Source organism: Lithobates pipiens, unplaced genomic scaffold, assembly GCF_037356315.1.
Source record: "Lithobates pipiens isolate NorthernLeopardFrog02 unplaced genomic scaffold, aLitPip1_a1.2 Scaffold_28, whole genome shotgun sequence".
NCBI classification, from domain to species: domain Eukaryota; kingdom Metazoa; phylum Chordata; class Amphibia; order Anura; family Ranidae; genus Lithobates; species Lithobates pipiens.
In genome coordinates, this window is record NW_027507789.1 from 195226349 (window position 1) to 195240325 (window position 13977).

Here is a 13977-nt window from a genome sequence, read left to right on the forward strand (position 1 = left end):
AAAATACACTTATTACTTTAAGAAGACTGAAGCGGAATTCTGGCTGCTAGAAGGAGACCAGGACATTTTATTTCTTTAGGAACTTTTATAAATAGGGCAATAAATGTCCAGTACTAGAGCAGTGCATCCTTACCCCAAATGCCCAGTACCCAAAGATAACAATAATGAAATTGATAACATCGACCAGGAACATGATGGCATAGACATCGCATACTGGGCTGTACTCCGGGTGTATGATATCATAGAAGAACTGTCTGATCGGCAGGTAGATTTGCAGCGCTCTGTGTGACAGAAAAGAAAAACCTGTTCATATTAGGCTCCATGCAAGAAAGTTTCTGCTTTAAAAAGAAAAAATAATAATTTGTCCACAACAACTAAATTTGAAAATAAAAGAAAGGATTGTGTTTGATTGTTAGGGGCATGCACATAACCCCAAAATTAAAGCCAATTTTTCAAATTTTTAATGCACCATTTTAAGTGCAGCTACATACAGTAAAACCTTGGATTGCAAGTATAATTTGTTCCAGAAACATGCTTGTAATCCAAAGCACTTGTATATCAAAGCAAATTTCCCCATAAGAAATAATGGAAACTCAAATGATTCGTTCCACAACCATTTATTCAGAAGTGTTTCAGTTTATAGTCCATATAAAAAGATTATAGCAATGTGACCAGGCTGTGTACAATAAAATGTCCATCCATAAATGGAAGCCTCCACAAGGGGATTAGAAGCAAAATACAGCAGGAGCTACAGATAATAAAAGAGAAGAGAGGATATGTTGCTAAATGTTGTAACTTAATTAAATGTGACCATATTGCTACACTTCGAGGAGCCTCTCTTCTCTTTTATACTCAGTTGTGACATGACGCTACTTGTATATCAAGTCAAAATTTATTTAAAAACATTTGCTTGTCTTGCAAAATGCTCTTAAACCAAGGTTTTACTGTACATGGTTAAAGAAAATAAAAGATATTTGCAAGAAAAACAGGATAAATAGACTGACATTCTGCTACTGCTAAAACCAATTGAGCGAGGACTCACCTTGATGTAGAACTAACAATTGAATTCAAGTTGAACTTTCTTTATTACTGTAATGCAGTTGGGCTACAGATACAGTTCTATGCTGCTTTTTTAATTTTTATTTTTTTTCAGTGCCAATTGCTGCATACAAGGATTACAATCTCTGTACCTGTCTGACCTACCCTTGCTGCACCCTACTCAAATTTTTCCTGTTAACACAGGGTGAGCACAAAAACACTCCTTGATTTCAAGTAGTTTATCTTTGAGGGGGCAAACCTACTTGACCTGGAAATGCTAACCAACTGGTTGATTCCAGAACTAGTTGCTGAGGGTGGTGACTACATTTTTTAGCAAGATGGGGCCTGGCCTACCGCTGTCCACTAATTTCTCAACAAGCACATGGATTGGCTGTGCTGGATAAAATGACCAGGCGTTTCAGCATGTGGCCCCCGAGATCACCGGATCTAACCATTTGTGACTTTATCCTTTGGGGGTACGTGAAGGGCAGAGTGTATGTACCTTCACAACCCGCAACCTTGGATGATCTGCAAGAACGCATCACTGTAGCTGTAAACTCGATCTTGCTGGATTTGCTGCAGAGAGTCTGGTCCGAGCTTGATTGCATCAATGTTTGCGGAGTAACGGGTGGGGCGCACATAGAGTGTGTGTGACGCCAACTGATACCACATCGAAATGAGTTGATGCAACTGTAGCCGCCAATATGTAACAATACAAAGTTACATTATATATCTATTGGAAATCGGGGAGTGTTTTTGTGCTCTCCCTGTATGTTTTATTGTACTGTAGTATGATTTTGTGTAGATTTATAGCCACATTATCATAACTATTTTTTTAAGCTGGTAGATATAAGATAACTTTTAAGAAATCTAGCACAGAGGTGAAAAACACCAACTCATTTTAAGCCCAGCGGCACTTCATAAAGACTTTTACCCCTCATTATTGTGAATTATCACTGTTTATTATTGGGTGCTGTGACTATGTGTAGATAGCTACCGTAACTACTAACTGTAATACCTGCATTTTTGTTGTGATGTAGCCAATTACATCATAGAATTATAGTATTTCAAGGACCAAGAAAGTTAGCACTAATGTCTCTAAAGTCTGCTTTCCATTTTCTGCATGTACTGTACATTTCTGTCCAATTCTCTACTACCAACACTTCTGTTAAACTGGTGTATGAAAAACGTATACAGGCGCAGGACACTGCGCTTACAAAAAATGATCAACAGTTGCAAGATTACATTTTCACCGTCAGCTTCTTCAGTTTGATCCACTGTTGCTTTAGTCTCTCTTTCAGTGACAAACGCTTTTTTTTGGGGTTCCGTTTGAAGCAATTCCATCTGCTTTTGGGTTCTTTCTTTTGGGGTGTGCCTGTCAGGAACACAAAAATGACACTGCTAGGTTATTTTTTTTTTAAGCAAAGCCTCCTTAGGGATTATTGGGTTTAGCAGTTATGTCTGTATTCAAGGAAAATGGTCATGAAGAAAACATGGAGTATTGCAGTTAAGGACATTTGCCATTTTGCCTACTTTCCTAATCCCCATATGGCAGTAGAAAGGTACAATAAAGACTAGATTCAATTCTCTGGCCTATAGTTTTACCTCATAAGACACAAAGGTAAAACTGATTAGTACTTTATGTTATGGCTATACAACATTTTATTGCCTATAGTCCAGCTGTGTCTCCATAAAAAATAAGAAAAGTGATGCTGTGGTGTCATGATACATTCACCATGGATAAATAATTCAAATAATTGCACAACAGGATCTCAAACATTAAAAGAGAAGTTTGGGATTAAAAAACAAAAACAAAAAAACTGTTATACTCACCGAGGTGGATGCAGTTTGATCCAATGCTGCATCTGTCCCCCGGCCCTCTGCAGTGAGAACTGAGAAATCAAACACCACTGATCGCTCAGTTCTCCCCCTGCTCTGAGCAGAGAGCCGTGACTGTCAGCAGCTCCCTGCTGTCCCCTCCAGTGCTCACTGGAGTGCTGAGCTGTGGTGGGAGGTGGGCTGGCTCAGGCTCTCAGTGAATTGCTGGAAGGCTGAGCCAGGTGTCATTCCAGGCTGCTGGATGGATCCCGACCATATGGTCAGGAGCTTTACCGAGCCTGGACTGGCTGAGTAATATCAGCCAACAGTGGACTTTAGCCCGCTGTCAGCTGAAAATGGGTCACAGAAGTGCAGAACAAACTGTGCTTCTGTGATCCATATGAGAAGTATGACCAAAAAAGCTTTGGCTAATAGTTCTGCTTTAATGCTACATAGTATAAGTAAACAAGTGAAATAAACTCCCTTATATACAAGTATATTTAAAGCCAAAACTTTTTTGTTTGCTTTCATTTTTCTTGCAGCCACAACAGGAAATGAGAGTAAATCTCCCCAAAAGTGAGGAAAAATCTGCTCTGTCTTTGAGATATGTGTTCTTATTGGAAGAATATTCATAAGTTATTGTTAACTGGTAAGAGCATGATAGAGTTGGAAATACAGCTCTTTGGAGAGAAAACTCTGTAATTCCTCTCTATTTCTGTGTCTGGCAACAATTCAAAATTTTGGATTTCTTATTATTTTCTGTCTCAGCAACCATGGTCACCAGGCGGAAAATAGTGATTGTGGTTCTGCCTAGGGGACACAGTTAAAAGAAAAAAAAAAAAAAAGCCTGAGAATGATTCTAACGCTAATATACCCAAAATGAAAAAAATCGTTTACATACACTTTAAAGTGATATTAACCAGTTTCAGACCGGACCATTTTGCTGGTAAATGACCAGAGGTCTTTTTACAATTTGGCACTGCGCTGCTTTAACTGGTAATTGCGCGGTCATGCAATGTTGTACCCAAACAAAATTTGCGTCCTTTTCTTCCCACAAATAGAGCTTTCTTTTGATGGTATTTGATTGCCTCTGCGATTTTTATTTTTTGCGATATAAACGTAAAAAGACCGCAAATTTTGAAAAAAAATTATATTTTCTACTTTTTGTTATTAGAAAAATCCAATAAACTCAATTTTAGTCATACATTTAGGCCAAAATGTATTCAGCCACATGTCTTTGGTAAAAAAAAAGTCAATAATTGTATATTTATTGGTTTGCGCAAAAGTTGTCACATCTACAAACTAAGGTACGTTTTCTGGAATTTACGCAGCTTTTAGTTTACGACTGCCTATCTCATTTCTTGAGGTGCTAAAATGGCAGGGCAGTACAAAACCCCCCCAAATGACCCCATTTTGGAAAGTAGACACCCTGAGGAAATTGATAAGTGACATGTTGAGCCCATTGAATATTTAATTTTTTTGCCTCAAGCGATTGAATAATGACAAAAAAAATTTTTTTTTTTTTTTTTACACAAAGTTGTCACTAAATGATATATTGCTCACACATGCTATGGGCATATGTGAAATGACACCCCAAAATAAATTCTGCTGCTTCTCCTGAGTATGGGGATACCACATATGTGGGACTTTTTGGGAGCCTAGCCGCGTACGGGGCCCCAAAAACCAAGCACCGCCTTCAGGCTTTCTAAGGGCGTAAATTTTTGATTTCACGCCTCACTACCTATTACAGTTTTGAAGGCCATAAAATGCCAAGATGGCACAAAACCCCCACAAATTACCCCATTTTAGAAAGTAGACACCCCAAGCTATTTGCTGAGAGGCATTTTGAGTCCATGGAATATTTTATATTTTGCCACAAGTTGCGGGAAAATTACAAACTTTAATTTTTTTTTATTTTTTTTTCACAAAGTTGTCACTAAATGATATATTGCTCACACATGCTATGGGCATATGTGAAATGACACCCCAAAATAAATTCTGCTGCTTCTCCTGAGTACGGGGATACCACATATGTGGGACTTTTTGGGAGCCTAGCCGCGTACGGGGCCCCGAAAGCCAAGAACCGCCTTCAGGTTTTCTAAGGGTGTAAATATTTGACTTCACTCCTCACTACCTATTACAGTTTTGAAGGCCATAAAATGCCAAGATGGCACAAAACCCCCACAAATGACCCCATTTTAGAAAGTAGACACCCCAAGCTATTTGCTGAGAGGCATGTTGAGTCCATGGAATATTTTATATTTTGCCACAAGTTGCGGGAAAATGACAAACTTTTTTTTTTTTTTTTTTTTCACAAAGTTGTCACTAAATGATATATTGCTCACGCATGCCATGGGCATATGTGAAATGACACCCCAAAATAAATTCTGCTGCTTCTCCTGAGTACGGGGATACCACATATGTGGGACTTTTTGGGAGCCTAGCCGCGTACGGGGCCCCGAAAACCAAGCACCGCCTTCAGGCTTTCTAAGGGCGTTACAGTTTTGAAGGCCATAAAATGCCAAGATGGCACAACCCCCCCCCCAAATGACCCCATTTTGGAAAGTAGACACCCCTAAATTTAGGGGTACACTAGTGAGACTAGGTAATAAATGGCGGGTGCCCTGAAACTATAAAAAAAATAACTAACCAATCAGCGTCACCTGTAACAGTTATATGGTGATCACTGGTGAAAGGGTTAACTAGGGGGCAATCAGGGGGCTTTATGCGGTAGTATATGGGGGTCCCTGGCGCTATAAAAAGCTGCGGCGAACCTAAATACCTACCTGCCTAACTAGCGTCACCTGTGACACTAATACAGCGATCAGAAAAACGATCGCTTATTAGGCTGGGTTCACACTGGAGCGATGCGGGAACGCCACGAATCCGCGGCGGGTTCCCACATCGCATGCCTCCCGGCGGCAGTTCACACTGCCCTATGCGAACTGCTGGGAGTGTCAGTGAAATGTTAATGACACCCCCAGATCAGTTCGCATATCGCAGTGCGATCTGCAAACTCGGATCGCATGGTGTGAACACCCATGCGATCCGATTCTGTTGCGGACCAAAAAAAGGGTCCCGTGCGAGTTTGCGGCGGGTGCGACACGAATTCAGCCATACTATCTGTATGGCTGAACTCGAATCGCACAGAGATCGGATGTGATTTGCACTGCAGTGCGGTGCGAATCACATCCGTTCTCATAAACCGCTGCAATGTGAACCCAGCCTTAGTGACACTGGCGACGGGGGGTGATCACGGGGTTAAACCTTTATTGGGGGGGTTAGGGGGGTACCTTAGAACTAAAGGGGGCTAACCCTAACTGCCCTAACAGTTATTACAGTCACAAATGACACCCGCCGGGTGATCAGGGGGTTAAACCTTTATTAGGTAATAAATGGCGGGTGCCCTGAAACTATAAAAAAATAACTAACCAACCAGCGTCACCTGTAACAGTTATATGGTGATCACTGGTGAAAGGGTTAACTAGGGGGCAATCAGGGGGCTTTATGCGGTAGTATATGGGGGTCCCTGGCGCTATAAAAAGCTGCGGCGAACCTAAATACCTACCTGCCTAACTAGCGTCACCTGTGACACTAATACGGCGATCAGAAAAATGATCGCTTATTAGGCTGGGTTCACACTGTAGCGATGCGGAAACGCCACGAATCCGCAGCGGGTTCCCGCATCGCATGCCTCCCGGCGGCAGTTCACACTGCCCTATGCGAACTGCTGGGGGTGTCAGTGAAATGTTACTGACACCCCCAGATCAGTTCGCATATCGCAGTGCGATCTGCAAACTCGGATCGCATGGTGTGAACACCCATGCGATCCGATTCTGCTGCGGGCCAAAAAAAGGGTCCCGTGCGAATTTGCGGCGGGTGCGGCGAATGGCTGAACTCGAATCGCACAGAGATCGGATGTGATTTGCACTGCAGTGCGGTGCGAATCACATTCGTTCTCATAAACCGCTGCAATGTGAACCCTGCCTTAGTGACACTGGCGACGGGGGGTGATCACGGGGTTAAACCTTTATTGGGGGGGTTAGGGGGGCACATTAGAACTAAAGGGGGCTAACCCTAACTGCCCTAACAGTTATTACAGTCACAAATGACACCAATGCAAAAAAAAAAAAGCAATTGGTGTCACTGTGACTGGGGGGGCAGGGGTAATTGGGGGGTGATCGGGGGGTAAAGGGGGGGTGTGAGTGTGCCTGGCATGTTCTACTGTGTAGTGTAGTGCTTGTGCAACTCACCGATGCTCTCTCCTCGGTGCCGGAACGAAAACTACCGACACGGAGGAGAGAATACATCACTTCCTCTCCTGTGTTTACATTACAGGAGAGGAAGTGATGTCACCGGACAATTTCATTCGCCGGGAGCGATCGCGAGGGGGTGGCCATGAATGAATGGCCGTCCCCTCGTCCGGGATCGCTCCCGAACGAATACCGACCGCCGCAGGCACCGGGCGGGGGCCCGATCGGGCCCCCGACCCGCGGGAGGCAAGGGACGTACATGTAAGCCCTTATGCCTGCCCGTGCCATTCTGCCGACGTACATCGGCGTGCGGCGGTCGGCAAGTGGTTAAAGGTTTGGTTTTCTTTGTTTTTGTTACGGTAAATAACAAACCTGTCATCCTTGCCTGCTTTGTGCAGTGATTTTGCACAGAGCAGCCCCAACACGCCTCTTTTCAGGTCCCCCACTGGTGGCTCCAGGCTCCTCCCTCATGCCTAGTGCCCCCATAGCAAGCCTCCTGGATCCCGAGCCCCTGCTCCGTGTCTCCATTTACACACAGAGCGCAGCCTGATCTGGCCCCACGCTCTCCTCATTGGCTCACTGGCTGCGATTAACAGTAGCGAGAGCCAATGGCTACCACTGCTGTCTCAGACAGTGAGGAGAGACGGGAGAGCCGAGGCTCTCGTGCACATTGCTGGATCGAGATGGGGCTCAGGTAAGTATTAGAGCGGCTTCTGCACACAGAAGGTTTTTTACCTTCATACATAGAATTCAAGAAGGTAAAAAAAACTTGACCCTTTGCAACCACTTTAAAGTTATGGTAGCCATTCATTTTAAAATGGAAACAAAAGGCAAAACGTTTTTGTATAGATATGAAAAAACCCCACTATGAATAAACTTTTTATACAAGATCACATTCCCTCTGTTCTCAGCTGCATAAGAGCTGGGGGAGGAGAAGCAGCAGTACACTGAGCTTTTCAGTGAATGGCTGTGCAGGGGAGGTGTGTTAGGACAAGTCTGATCATTGGAAGAGAGCACATTGAGTTCCCAGCATAGCTAGAGAACTGACCATGGTGGGCTCTCCAGCTTAGTGTGGTCAGATTCTAATAGGAAAGAAGAGGGACAGGAATAAACACCAGGGATTTCACACAAATGAAGTAATACAAAGAGAGCAGGATATTTTATCATACAAGTACATCGTACAGCAGGCAGATATCAGGAACATCACATGTTGGGGTAACAAACGCTTTAACTTCACTGTCCTAAATGTTATTTTAACCACTTGCCCGCCATCATTATACGTCAGCACTTTGAAGAGTAATATCATTGTTATGGCAGCAGCTAGCTGTCATAATCCAAGCATCCTCTTCTTCAGTGGGCGGGTGGCTTTCAGATAAAAGTGGTCTTTGTGGCAGATTACTTTTATCGGTGGCGGGAGAGGGGCTAATAGCAGCGTTTTACCGCCAACGCTATGGGCGGTGTGGTGTGAAAGGGGTCTTACTAGAGTCATCGGTAGTAGTGGAGGTGATCGGATCCTTCTCCCTGTGTGGTAAGGAGCTGAGTAAGGGGGAAGATGGCCCCCACCTGACTCCATACCATTGAAGGGCGGAAGCGACGTCAAAACGTCACTTCCGCCCATAGCTCTTAAAAGGGACTTTTTTTTTCAAACAACATATAAATATATATGATGTATCACTGCAATCGTTAGAGCGAGAGCAACAATTCTAGCCCTAGACCTCCTCTGTAACTCAAAACGTCCAACCTGTAGAATTTTTTAAACATCGCCTATGTAGATTTTTAAGGGTAAAAGTTTGTCGCCATTCCACGAGCGGGCGCAATTCTGAAGCGTGACATGTTGTATCAATTTACTCGGAGTAACATCATCTTTCACAATGTAAAAAAAATTGAGCTAAGTTTACTATTGTCTTATTTTTTAATTTAAAAAAAGTGTATTTTTTCCAAAAAAAGTGCGCTTGAAAGACCGCTGCGCAAATACGGTGTGACAGACGACCGCCATTTTATTCTCTAGGGTGTTAGAAAAAATATATATAATCGTTTGGGGGTTCTAAGCAATTTTCTATCAAAAAAGAAGGTTTCAAACCAGTAAATACCAACTCTCAAAACAAGGCTCTGTTCTTAAGTGGTTAAACAAGTTAATTACATTTTTGGCCTCTAGGAATTCTCAGTAAAAAACTTAATAGAATGATTGTTGTCAGCACTATATGTGCCTCCTCAAAGTGGTATTACCTTCAGTAACGGCCTTTTGTGAAGCTCTTCTTTTTCTAAAAACATTCTTTGATGGATTTTGATGCTTGAAGAGGTGCCATGGTACAATGCCGGAGCTGGTGTCATCCTCGCCTTTACTGCCTCGTTTTTTCTGGCGTCTGGACTTTTTCTTCTTTTTAGACTCAGGCATGCAGACTTCCTTGTTGTCCCATAGTCCATGGGCCTGTATAAGACATTTATGGTTACTGCCCCTGGCTCTGGTGGCTGATGTGACAGTTCAGAGGTTGGGATGATGACTTTTGTATGTATGATTTAGGGAGCACACCTGGACTTAACCAGTTAGGTAGTACAAAGAGCAACTGTAATGCACAGTAAACAACAGCAACCAATCTTTTCGTTAATTTGACGGCTATAGGCTGAAGTTGATTACCTTCTATTGGTTAATATACTGTTCTGACAACCTTGCATTATGATTGAGCCTAAGTTTGCCTAACTTATATAAGCGAGAACTGTCTGTGTTGCCACAAACCTTAGTAAAACCTCAAATGTATCTCAGTTTTGTTACTGACTGGTGGATGAAGACAACACATACATTGGAGACTATTCTATCACCAAGGTCTACAGTTCTTTACTTTATACTTTCCAGGACACCTTAAGTAGGAAAGACTTACTTTCAGGATAGAGCGGTGTAAAAACAAAGCCAGGAGCTGGATGAGGTCAAAATGTACATAACCATCTTTTTTTTCAATGCCAATTATGTTGGGTAACCTGAATGGTTTGTCGGCGTTCATGCTCCGATACACTGTGGAAGTCCATGGAAAGAAGCCAAACTGGAAAGAATACTTGAGGACAACTGTAATCTATTCAACAAAGAAAACGTTCCCAAAGAATATTTAATCAACTGGAGGGGAAAGAATGTAGCAGAAGAGAAAATAGACATTTATAAAATATAAAGTGGACATAGCCCTTTTTGTTATCTCGGCATATGTGCTAGTGCCCATAACCAGTATTATCACAAGCAGGACTCGTGGCACCACGTGCAGAAACCAGTAAAGACACCATGGGATTGATTTACTAAAACTGGAGAATGCAAAATCTGGTGCAGCTGTGCATGGTAGCTAATCAGCTTCTAACTCCCGCTTGTTCAATTAAGCTTTGACAAAAAAAAAAAAACTGGAAGCCGATTGGTTTCTATGCAGAGCTGCGCCAGATTTTGCACTCTCCAGTTTTAGTAAATCAGCCCCTGTATGACAGTATGTTTTACTCTCACTACAGACTTTCTGAATGGGCAGTAAGATTTTTTTGCAAATAACAACAAATTACTTTATACAAAAAAATTTCTACATATAAAGGATAGCTAACAACCTGGAAAAGACATAGGAGGTTGATTTACTAAAGCAGGACGGTGCAAAGAATGGTGTGGCTCTACCCAGAAACCCATCAGCTTCCAGGTATTTTTGTCAAGCCTATTTGAACAAGAAGTCAGAAGCTGATTGGCTACCATTTACAGATGCACCAGATTTGGCACGCTCCAGTTTTAGTAAATCAACCCCATATTGGTCATAACAAGCACCTACAAATGCTAGACAGCCTTGTTTGCATCCTTGAAGAGCTTAGAAAAATTGCAATACTCACAAATAACATGGAAAATGTGCCCTTCTATGGCCACTCCTACTGTACTTATCTGAAATAACTGTAGTAACATGAACCATTTTCTATCACCAGATTTGAAAATTTTTGGACGATTTTCGAAAATTGGAGTTGACAAGTAACCCTGGAGTTGATGAGCACCTCCAGCAGTCAGGGGTGATCATTATTACACAAACATAATTCACCTTCGGAAACATTAACAGCAAAATCTCTCTGTCGGAGTATCTAATCTTTTACTTTCATGTAAGCTGGTACTTGAGCTCCTATGATCAGGCAGGGGGCAGATTTGATCCTGTCAAAGGTTACCCTAAAGGTGTCCATGTGAGGGCTGTCACTCAGCCAAGCCACATAATTTTGGAACTGCACTGCTCAGCCATTTTATAGATGACTCCAATCAAAGCTCACGGATACCCCTCATACACACAACAGACAGGATAGAAGGCGCACAATTGCTTGAAGCCCATGTTTTTTGTTACATTTTCTTTATTTTTCATTTTGGTGAAGTTCTTTTTTTACTTTTAGATGTAAATAAAAATTTTGAACAAAAATTAAGAAACAAAAACAAGCAGACACGAGCACTAATGACAGTACGCAGACAGTGCAGCCCAAGATACAGACCTCAGTGTAGATGATGGCAGTCATCCAGAAGCGTTTTGTAGGCCTGGGCACTGACAGCATTGCCCAGAGGAAGATGAGGATGGGCAGGATTAAAGAGAGGATGGAAGCAGACACCATCTGGTTGAGGATGATTACAAAGTAACACAGCATTTCGGATTTGGACACAATGGTGTTATAGAGAGCAAAGCCAAGACGCAGAGGACGAGGAAGAGACTGGTAAAACCTATCCGACTCTTCCAGCTCCTCATCATAAAACATCCTGGAGGAACACAATACAGCAACAGGGGTAGATCATTAGACATCTGTGCATACAAACCTCTTAAACACATGCTCTTCATACTGTACTCATTGAGGGATACATCTGACATAACTAGATCAATTTTCAGAGAGAATGTTATCTCTACTATATACCCAAACCCTTTCCAGCCTATTGTTTGTTGAGGATTCAGGCTGCTAGTTCCTGCGGTTTTCATGTCATCACTCACACTAATTCAGATACCCATTCTGACCTGTCTATGCTTTTCCTATACAGCATGTAGGCAGTCAGACTGAGCCAGGACCACATTCTATTTAAGTCTCCTGATTTTTAGAACATGCTATCAGTGGAGCTTCTTCAGATTTTCTACTGCTGCAACATCAAACAAGACAGGAACATTGAGCTGTCCAGACACAAGCCAGGTGGTACAAGGTGGTATGTGTGCAGCAACAAATCACATTACAAATGCTTGCATCTTGGTTTCATGTCCCTGTAATTGATACCACAGCCCTTTCATTTAAAGAACACTTACTACAAATAAAAAAGAAATACATCTTAATTATGTCTGAAAAGATCTACTATTCAATGAAACGTCTGGTGTGAGTTACTTTGTGACAAAGTTCCTTACTTGTTGAGCAGAAGTTCACTAGCAGTCAGACATTTGGGTATCTCTGCAAGTGGTTTGCTGCTTAAGGAGTCCTCCGCATCCGAAGGCTGCTGGACATCTTTACCGATAACTGTGCTATAAGAAGGTGGGATCTCTGTTCCTGTGCGCTCAGTCATCTCTGCATCCCCTTCATAGTCACCTTCCTGACCCGAAGCCAGTTCATCTTCAAGATGCTCCGGACTGCAAGTTTAAGAGTTCAAGTTAACAAATGTCAAATGTCAGCTGTGCTTTAATGTTTCTAAACCAAAATGACAGTTGAGCACCATAAACTTCAGTGACACAGTTGTGACAGGCTGAATATACAGATTAAATCTGTGCTTTTATCCAACAATAAATGTCAGTGTGATTCCGGGGGGGAATGTGGGGTACTCTGGAGCCATGGCAGAAACGAAACCCTTTTTACTGGCTTTTCTGTTTAGTATGTAATAGAGAATGACTTCAGTGTACCTCTATAGATTTCATTGTCTCCTTAATTGTGCTAGTAAGTTTAGTGACAATGTGAAGGAAGGCCGATTGTCTTGTATTAGGTGATTCCGTTATGATCTCAGTACATACATTATTTTCTTATCGTGTATTGTTTAACAATACACAATGCTTTGGAATCCTTTCCAGTTTCAAAAGCTCAATTTACCTTGAATCCAAGCTATCAACAGAAGTGCAGTCAAATGCTTGCATGCGCTGGGGAATCCGACGTTTTGGGCTGTCTATGGGGCATGAAGGTTCTTCATAAGATAGAACTAAATCCTCTGTGACACAACTGACAATGCAAACAAAAACAAAACCAAGGTGAGTTTTATAAATGCAGATTTTATTTCTTCTCTACAACTGCGGGATTTAGCCCCACCTGCTAGGTCTCCAACCAGCTGAAAAAATCATATGCAAGCTAGTCAGTGCTTTCAACCAGAGGTGATTCTAGTGAAAAGGTCTGAACCGCCCTGAGTTTTTGCTATATATGCTTAAATCAGCTGCATCTGTTGTGGTTATTTAACAGTTTATACAAACTAGGGGGTAATTTGGGACTTTAGATGAAGCGATTGGATAGTGGAGGTGAGTTGTAAGTATATAATATTCAATTGATGACATAAATCTAAAAGCATAAAGAGTATTTATTGATTTGATATATAGTACAAAGCACATATAAAAAGCATAAACATGATGAACGAATTAGTACAAACATGATAACACATGATCAGGGTAATAAAAAATATATATAAGTAGATACCATGGCACATAGATGCCACGGCAACCTGCCCAAGACCGGCACATGTGCCCACATGGTGTGTATATGTCTATTAAAAAATATAATATCGTACAATATAAAAATGCTGGATAAGAATCAATCCATATGGAGTATTAACTGTGGCATCAAGTGTAGCTCAACGCGTTTCATGGATTTTTCCACTCGTCAGGAGCAGATGCCTCAGTGATTCCTTCATTTAAAGTCCCAATTCCCCCTCTCTTTTGCATTTAAC

General features: G+C 42.0%; 1 protein-coding gene across 1 annotated transcript in view; it reads right to left on the reverse strand.

Moving 5' to 3' along the window:
- Nucleotides 1-13977, reverse strand: part of LOC143934811 (piezo-type mechanosensitive ion channel component 2-like) — a 112577-nt gene that overhangs the window by 20681 nt on the left and 77919 nt on the right. The window contains exons 37-43 of the mRNA XM_077458433.1: nt 13137-13262; nt 12467-12685; nt 11583-11841; nt 9986-10174; nt 9336-9537; nt 2284-2413; nt 134-281 (exon numbers count right to left, since the gene is read on the reverse strand). Of these exons, the coding sequence (XP_077314559.1) occupies nt 134-281; nt 2284-2413; nt 9336-9537; nt 9986-10174; nt 11583-11841; nt 12467-12685; nt 13137-13262 (1273 nt within the window). The remainder of the gene's footprint in view (nt 1-133; nt 282-2283; nt 2414-9335; nt 9538-9985; nt 10175-11582; nt 11842-12466; nt 12686-13136; nt 13263-13977) is intronic.